General features: G+C 36.8%; 1 protein-coding gene across 3 annotated transcripts; it reads left to right on the top strand.

The window, feature by feature from the left end:
- Positions 1 to 3,604: 3,604 nt before the first annotated feature.
- On the top strand, positions 3,605 to 7,878 carry LOC125469293 (RNA polymerase II subunit 5-mediating protein homolog). 3 transcript variants are annotated; one of them, XM_048566470.1, is made up of 11 exons: positions 3,607 to 3,990; positions 4,090 to 4,149; positions 4,235 to 4,402; positions 4,915 to 4,981; positions 5,415 to 5,665; positions 5,793 to 5,870; positions 6,419 to 6,452; positions 6,900 to 7,012; positions 7,324 to 7,365; positions 7,444 to 7,521; positions 7,599 to 7,878. In XM_048566470.1, the coding sequence occupies exons 1-11, from the start codon at positions 3,781 to 3,783 to the stop codon at positions 7,653 to 7,655; spliced, it is 1,158 nt and encodes a 385-aa protein (XP_048422427.1). In that variant the 5' UTR covers positions 3,607 to 3,780; the 3' UTR covers positions 7,656 to 7,878. The 3 variants fall into 3 exon arrangements, with proteins under 3 accessions (XP_048422428.1, XP_048422429.1, XP_048422427.1); XM_048566471.1 differs by lacking the exon at positions 7,324 to 7,365 and having other exon boundaries at positions 3,605 to 3,990; XM_048566472.1 differs by lacking the exon at positions 5,793 to 5,870 and having other exon boundaries at positions 3,606 to 3,990.
- The last annotated feature ends 557 nt before the right edge of the window (positions 7,879 to 8,435 follow it).

Below are 8,435 nucleotides of genomic sequence, written 5' to 3'. Positions count from 1 at the left end.
TGAGCACAATTTAGGAACAAAAGTTTGATTCTTGGAGGACACCAATTCAATGAATTCAATTACCACCTGTTACTAGAGAATCTGTAACGGCCTATCCCAAATTTTACTATTTTTATAATTTTAAAATGTGAATTTACAAAAATGCCCTTCGAGGCGAAAAATGTTGACTTTGTTGACCACTTTGTCATGTCATGTAAGATTCGTTTCCTTGGTGTATCCTTGTAGTACTCGTCACTACGAATGCGTGGGCACAATTGGTTTTGAATTTGAAGCTAGAACAAAGATTTTACGAAATTTGAATCGTAAGGGCATTTTGGTAATTTTAATTCTCATGTGATATTTTTATATTTCATCTTTTCTTGTCTCCCGACCCTCTCTCTATTATTCCTTCACTTTTTTGTCCTTTCTCTACCTAGTGAAGACTCTATCTAGAACTCTCTCTCTCTCTCTCTTTGTCTATCCTCCTCATCTCTACAACACTCTCTTCGAGCTCGCATAACCAACAACGACAACATTGCCTCCACCCCTACTTGCCCCACCACTCCGGCGAGCACCATCTCCTATCTATGGACCTTCTTTCCTTCATCTCTCACCTCTCTATGATCTCACTTTCTCTTATTCGACAACCATTGTTTATCGTCTTCCCCGATGAACCATGGCAAGTTCTCGCCATCCTCGACGCAGGTAAGCACCTAAAATCTTCTAGATCATGTTTTAGGGTTAGATTAGAGTAGTTGGTAAGTGTTAATCGAGTGTTAGATGCAGGAAACACCTCGGGAATAATTTCCCAGATTTGGACACTTTCAAATGCATTTTTTGGCCAACTCTGGCCATGTCATGACCTCCAATAGGTATGTATCGATTCCCTACATTCGTAACTTCATTTAGGTTCTTAAATCACTGAAATTGGTTAAGAATCGAGCTATGAAAGTCAAGCTGAAACTTGCGAAATCCCTGGCCTCGCTAGGAAAGCAAGTACTCCTATACTCGCGGGTGCGTGGAGCTGCGTGTAGGCTGTAGTGCTCGGCGAGTGGGGCACACGTGCCTCTACTGAAGGCCTTGTATTCTGCTATCGTCCACGTCAACACCGGCAATTTTTTCGGCCAACCCAAATCAGCACGTGGGGGAACCAAGGTCTCTCCTTAGGTTTTTCGACGTGCCACCGTCCGTTTTCCCAAATTCGATCATTTTAGTAGAGTTTTAATAAATGGTCCCTATTTGTGCGTTGGTTGGAAGTGATCTCGTCCTTTCTAGTTTGATCAGTTCCTCGGTAGCAGAATATTTGTGAGTGTGCCTTTCTTAAATTGCATGATTTTTATTAAATGCTAGACTTGCATTCACAAAAAGCATGATTTCATGATTTTACTTATGCATTATTTATGATTTATCAAATTATGTTTTACGAAAGGTTATGAATTATTGGATTTACACGTTAAGACAACCGACTTTGATAAAAAAAATGAAAGCTAGCCAAACCAAAGATATTGCAGGATGAAATATTATGGATTTACAAACATGATTTATTATGGTTTAGGAATTGATGCTTTGAGCTTTTAAGCTTCGATGATTTGGAAAGATTATAATTTATGTTTTCGGTGCTTATCTAGTGTGTGATCATACAACACATACACACAACCTGAGTATGTAGACGTCTATGGCCATATGACACATTTAAGGATATTTATGACATACTCCCAATTTCACTGGCAAAACCAATGTCAGACAGCTTCACTAGCCACAGCTAGTGTCGGTGTGTTATGTTATATATTTCTTCTCTGACGTAACCCAGAGTCGTACAACTTCACCTTCGGGTGATGGGACCTACCATATTTCTTCACTAGCGTAACCTAGTATCGTACAGCTTCACCTACGGGTGATGGTTATGCCTTTGGGCGATTATGATGTCCCTAGTTGAGTACTTCATTGACTTGATTTACGAGATTCTTGGGATTTGCCCTCGGGCGTTTCGTTATCACTTTTAAAGATGATTTTATCGTACAAACATCTTATAGCATATAGAGTTTTTAGAAAAACCTATTATGTAGTATTATATGTGTTTTCAAAACAGGAGGTTAGTATGTTAAGAAAGAAATCAATTTTCATATTATTACTATTATTATAAATTATGGTCTACCCACCTTTTGGTTTTTGCGCCCCCTTTAGGACTTAGAATCGAGATGTACGATCCCGACATCAAGGCATTCTTGGATTGGTATTTTTGAGTTTCCTCGGTGTGGAACTCTTTTTATTTATTATTTTTATTTTTTATAATCTCATTTATTTCATAATTTTCCTTTTGTATTAGTCTCAATTAATTGTATGCTCTGAACACGTTCCTGTATTTGCATATTTCATTATATTTAATTTTACATATTTTTAGTCACGTTCATCCTTCCTTTATAACTTGCATGCATGTTAAAATGACTTCGTCACCCTCAGGTGTAGGCCAGCACGTGCCTATCCTAGTATTTAGAGATATCGGGATTGGGGCATGTTAGAATTGGATTTTAGGAAATTTCCGAATTCATCTGGGTCCCACATGGTTTTTGATTCCTCCCACGTTAATAAACATCAGTGTAATCCGTAATTGAATTGAATTCCTTTTTTTTTTTATTCACATACCTGCTCTCATTTCTATCTCTCCCTCCCTTGCTTCTCTCTCAATCTTGAACCACTGCCTCCTTAGTTTCATGCAACTTCCACACCTTTGACCAAGCAAAAGCTCCTCTATACTTTCTCCCAGCAGGTAATTCCTCCTTTCCTCCTCATCTCCAATTCCGCTTCGGAATTTGTTTCCTCTTTGGAATTTGTTTCTCTCTTTCATCAACACGTTTGCAATTTGAATTTAGAATTTTGATTTCAGGTATTTTCATGGAAGCTTTTGGACTGATTTCAATTTTGCTTTTGATTTCAATTTCGTCGAATTTAGTAGATCTGATTGATTGGATTCGTCACCATCGATTTAATCAAAATTTGGGAGATGATTTAGTAGAAGAGTCATTTCTGGGTGCAGAGGATTTTGTAGAGTTTTATGTTTGTTAAAATTTGAGAGACAAAGGCGGTGGGATTGGGAGCGTGGCTTTCTTTTCTAGATTTGATTTGCGACGGTTGAGGGATGTAGATGCGGTGGGGTTGCGAAGATGAAGGGTCTAGTTAGGAGAAAGGATTTTTGTTGGATCCTCCAATCATATCCGTTCATTGTATATTGCGCGGCCAATTTTTGTCTACTTTTTATATTTATTTTTTTAAATAAAAAATTTACAATGATTTCTAAGCACACGATGTATGATGAACGGATGTGATTTGAGGATCCCCAATTCCTCACAAAGAGAATCCGGCTAGAATCCTCCTGTTCTAATTAGAAGATAACAGACAGAGTTAACAATGTTAAAGTTGGGTTTAGAAAAGGGAGTTTTAACGAAAAGCCCATGGTACTATTTACTTTAACGAAAAACTATATTTTTACACTAAAAAATCAATCCTAAAGCTATTTTACCTTTTATTTTATCTTTATTATTAAAACTCAAAATTTCCAACCTATTTCCATTAGTTCCCTTTTAGAAAATAGACAGGTGTCACGAAATGCGGAAGCTTTGAACTCGACAGCTCATCCGGCAAAAATATCGCCACATAGTTGGTGATTCTACGCGACCCTTTGCTGTTTTCCTTTCCCCTGCCACTCTGTTCCACGGCCGAATGTCTGCAAAGCCATCGCGGAAACCATCTTTAAACTCCTAACGACGTCGTGTTGGGACTGAGTCTCTCTCCTCCTCTGCGACAATGGAAGTGTCGACCAAAGGTAAAGGAACTGTGACGTCACTCTCCTCCTTGTTCCCCGTAGAAGACGCACAGAAAGCAGCGAAGCGCGTGGAGGACACGATCGCCGAGACGCAGCAGCAGCTCGACCACCTCCGAGGCTTCACCGCCGACAACACGAGCCTCGTAAATCTCGTCATGAAACTCCCCGACCACCTCCACCACGATATTATGGTAAACCCAAAACCCTACGCCACCAAATCCCAATCCCTCATTTCTTCTTCTTTTTTTTTTTTTTCCTTAGAAAAATTAAATTAATTGCTTATTTTTTAGGTTCCGTTTGGCAAGGCAGCCTTCTTCCCTGGGCGTTTGGTGCACACCAATGAGTTTCTGGTAAGATTATTATTGCAAATTGAGTAGTTTTGATTGTCTCAACAGCAGCCAAACAGGGTGTTTTTGAGCGACTTGTTTGCTACAGGTTCTGCTAGGGGAAGGTTACTATGCGGAAAGGACGTCGAAGCAAACAGTGGATATTTTGATGAGGAGGGGGAAGGAATTGGACTCCCAAGTGGATTCCCTCAATGCCATTCTTGCTGATCTCAAATTTGAGGCTTCCTTTATTGACTCTACAGCCTCTGAGGCCGCGGTAATGCCCAAATTTAACTCTCTAATTTTTCTTATCCATACGTTTTTGAATATGGTTGAAATTTTGTTTCTTTGCTTGTGTGACATAGTGTACCTTTCAATTGGGTTTCTAATAAAATCACAATATACCAAAAAAGTAATGCTTATTGTCTCTACATTGAAGTTTGCATCCCAAAGTAATTTAAACTAATCAACAGCAGTTTTCTTTTAACTTTGCCAATAACATTATCAGCAGGATAGGTAATGTCGCAAATGTGTTTCATTCATATGCGACTGCTTTTTATTAGTTATAATGCATAACAAAAACTACATATGTATGTATATATATTTTCAATAGCTATGGGTTCCTGAAAGGTTCTTTTTAGTGGTTAGCAAGTAAGTTTCTTTTTCGCTAATTTGTAAATTGTTGGTGTTTATATCGGAGATAATTGATTCTCTAAAAATTCAGTTTATTGTAAGGAATTTGTATCAGTGTGTATATGAACTTGGTATTTTTTAATTCTTGTACCACAGGAGGGCCTTGTAGAGATAAAGGAAGATTATGTGGAGGAAAGTTCTTCTGAAGAAGAATCTGAGCTAGGCAGGTTTTCTTCCTTTTTCCCCTCAATAAGTTAGAATGTGTTTCAAGTTGCATAGGGCTGAATCGGTTTTGTCTGCATTGTGGATTGCTTATTAGTTTTTTTTGCTGGCCTTGGCATATAAGAAAAAACTTATCTTTTATCCACTTTTAGCGAGGTTGAAATTTAGACTGCATTTATACTCATTAGGCATTGGGGTGAAGGGCCTGTGTTCTGTTTTTTGTTTTTATTTTTTCATCTGGGGGATAACTTAACCTTTTGTCGTTTGTGGGAAGGTATTAAAAACACACCCTATTTTTTCAAATTGTTCTGAAGTATCTGATGCTGGTTTTAGAATTCTCCTGACCTTCTCATCAAAATTTGTGCCAAGAGAACCCAACTAAAGTGGTTCACTGCTGCAAGTCAAATAAGTGATTGTGGTCAATTATTTTCCAGGTCCACTTAAGCAAGATTCTCCTAGTTCTACTGGAGCAGACAATACAAAAGTTTCAGATGAAGATGAAGAATATGCTCGTATACTGGCCAGGATGGATGAACTTGAGAAAGAAGAACTTGAAGCTGAAAGTGAGATAGTGAGTGAAGAAGAGCAAAGTGATAATGACAGTGATGAAAACAAGAAAATCAAAGTTGACTTACATCAGTTTCCGGATCATAAATCTCTTCATCAGAATGACAAGTTTTCAGAGGTAATCTTTTGCATTTGTCTTGATACGTTGACGAAATGATAATAAAAACACATGAATATGTAGTGACTAATTTCTGTTCCAAGCCAAAAAATGGCCAACTACTCAATTTTAATCACTGATAAAATAGGAGTCAATGCCAAGAAAACCTCCAGAGACAAATGATGCAATTGCTCCCATCAAAGAAAGTTTTATCGATCAGCGAAGTGTAAGTGATGGCATTTCATGTTCCTCTTGTGTAGGTAGAGATAATAAGTGTGCTAGTTAATTTTATAGAACAGGTGTGGATGTCTCAAGAAGAGCCAGCAGTCCCAATATGTTTTATAGGACCAAGAGCTCTTACCTATATAAATCATTTCTGATATAACGTGACCATTTCTTTCGAAGTGATGCATATAATTTTTCTTTTCAAATCATAACCTATAAATTGTATAGTTTAGAGGATAAACTCTTAAAATTTTAAACTGACCTCTTAGTATAAACGTCGAGAATCAAATAGAATTGTAAAATGGGATATTGACTGGGTAGAGCCTGACTGGGTCATATAGTCATTGAACTTGAGAATGAAATATAATTTTTATTATAAATTTTATAGCAATCAAATAAAATATTAATTAAAAAAAAAGTTTCACTGGTTGTTCTAATGAGTTGCCTAACTTGTCTTAGATGTTATTGAGAAAATTGTTTGTTAATGTTTCAATTGCTTATATGCTGTTAGTTGTCGTTATTGAATTTATCTCGTTACTAAAATTGCAGCATTCTGGCCTGACAGTGCAATCAATACCTGAAGGTTAGTAACTAACATCTCTCTCTCACACTGTGATAAATTGTGTTAGTGCCTTGCAGTTCACACCTTGCCCTAAGTCAAGGTAGAACCTTTCCCCTTTTTCTCTCTCCACCAATGTGCTTTTGAAGTTTATTGCCAAGAATGACGAACTTTCTTTCTTTTGGTAATTTCTTTTTTTAGAATTAATTCTCCTTTCTCCTACTGGTACTGTGAGGTGCTCATGAGTCAAGACACGCCTTTCTATTCCTAAGATGTCATATTTTGGCAGGACAAGATGTTAAATTGTTTAATACATAGATTTGTGATACCCTACCTGGGTTTTTCAAGTTTTGGTATGAGGAGATATATGATGTTTTATTTTGGCACACACACCACATTCTCCAATTACTGTAGTATCATTTTCAAACTTTGATCACTACTTAGTTGATTCCTTAATTATGATTTACCCAGAGACAAGTTCACGTGGAAATATATCTCCGAATGCTATGAAAAGTAAATCTGAGAAAGCTTTGGTGCCTCCTAAAGTTGAGGGTGTTCAAGTTGTACCATCACCTATGAGTCAGGTACAGAGCAATTACTTTTGATTTGAGCCTCGATTGTATGAATAATTCCAGTTCTAACTATAAGCATTGAGCATTGTTTTATCACAAAATGCTACTCTTACTGCATGGTTGTACCATCTCTCTGACACAAATGAGACTTGTATGTGTTGGTAGGCCCTACCTTTATTAGAAAGATGGTACAAATGAAATGATGGTGCAAATATGTGGTAAACCTAGCATTACTCTCTGTTTTATTCATATGTGGACGGCTCCACACACAAATGGTGGTTTGCAACAAATCTTGGTTATAATGGTCCTTTCTTGTTTTATAGGTTACTCTCCAAAGTTCAAAACCAAAATTCGATGATAAAAAAGTATGTTCCCATGCATTACTATACCAATTCGGTTAGTTATTTTTTGAGTTGTTACTGTATGTACTATTTTTTGTGCAGGCATTTACAGGTTCTATAGTCGAACGTGTCCATAATTTACAGACAGATTCAAGGAACCAAACTTCTGCTACATCACAGGTAGTTTGGGCTACTACATGATAAAAATGTTTTTAGTGGCCTTTTCATTGTCTAAAATGTTGTTTTGACTGTTGCAGTCTTCTGATTCTCAACCTTCAAAGCCAGTTTCAAGATTCAGGATGCAGAGGAAATAGTTACATTGTTGGCATATGGATTATGGAAGTGTTAACACACAAGAGCCATTTTAAAATCAGAATGCAAATTAGAGAAACGAAAAGAATCATCAGCCTGATTTTATGTGGAGAAGAAAAACTATATGGAGTGGCAAAAGTTTTGCGTGACTTGAACTTTCGGATAACCGTACATCCAGTTGTTTAATGAAAAACAATCGCTGCCAAAGTTGGTTGATTTTTGTTCTGTGTTCAACGGTTCATTTTTTTCCTTGCTTCTCATGCTGCCTCGTTGGTAAACAACTTTCCTGAAAGGTCACGAAATTTGAAACTAAGCCACATAAGAAAATGCAAATATCTTGACATGAGACTTGTTCACAGTATGGTGTGAGGGTGAGTTAGAGAGATCACAATATGGTGTGAGGATGGGTTAGAGAGGGAATAAACTTCATTTTGAAATTGAATGACTCTGACAAAGAAACTTGGGGGATACATAATACGAGCCTTCATGGGCAAAAGATATTTTTTGCGACTTATACATTTTAAATGTATTTATATACGTGAATTGTTTTAATATTTTTTTATGAGAAAAAAGTCAAATATTTGGACTAAATGAAATATTAGACCATGCTAGAAGAAATCCCTTATAAACCAATCAAAGCAAATGAATCTACATAATAAAATCAGTCTTTCAATTTCCATCTACATTTTATTGAATTCACATTAAAAATAGAGAAAATAATATTTAATAAACAACTGATTGAATCATATTATTATGCACGTGCGAAAGGTCATTTTTATCAC

The sequence above is a fragment of a genome, unplaced genomic scaffold (genome assembly GCF_019419815.1).
Source record: "Pyrus x bretschneideri cultivar Hongxiangsu unplaced genomic scaffold, Pyrus_bretschneideri_v1 Contig41, whole genome shotgun sequence".
Taxonomy (NCBI): Eukaryota; Viridiplantae; Streptophyta; class Magnoliopsida; order Rosales; family Rosaceae; genus Pyrus; species Pyrus x bretschneideri.
The sequence above is the reverse complement of the archived record's forward strand: the minus strand, read 5'-3'. Positions and strand labels throughout refer to the sequence as shown.

Coding starts and splice junctions, on each gene's coding strand:
- LOC125469293 (XM_048566470.1), top strand. CDS start 3,781: ATGGAAGTGTCGACCAAAGGTAAAGGAACTGTGACGTCACTCTCCTCC. Junction 4,982..5,414: donor TGAAGAAGAATCTGAGCTAG/GCAGGTTTTCTT, acceptor ATTATTTTCCAG/GTCCACTTAAGCAAGATTCT. Junction 6,453..6,899: donor AGTGCAATCAATACCTGAAG/GTTAGTAACTAA, acceptor TGATTTACCCAG/AGACAAGTTCACGTGGAAAT.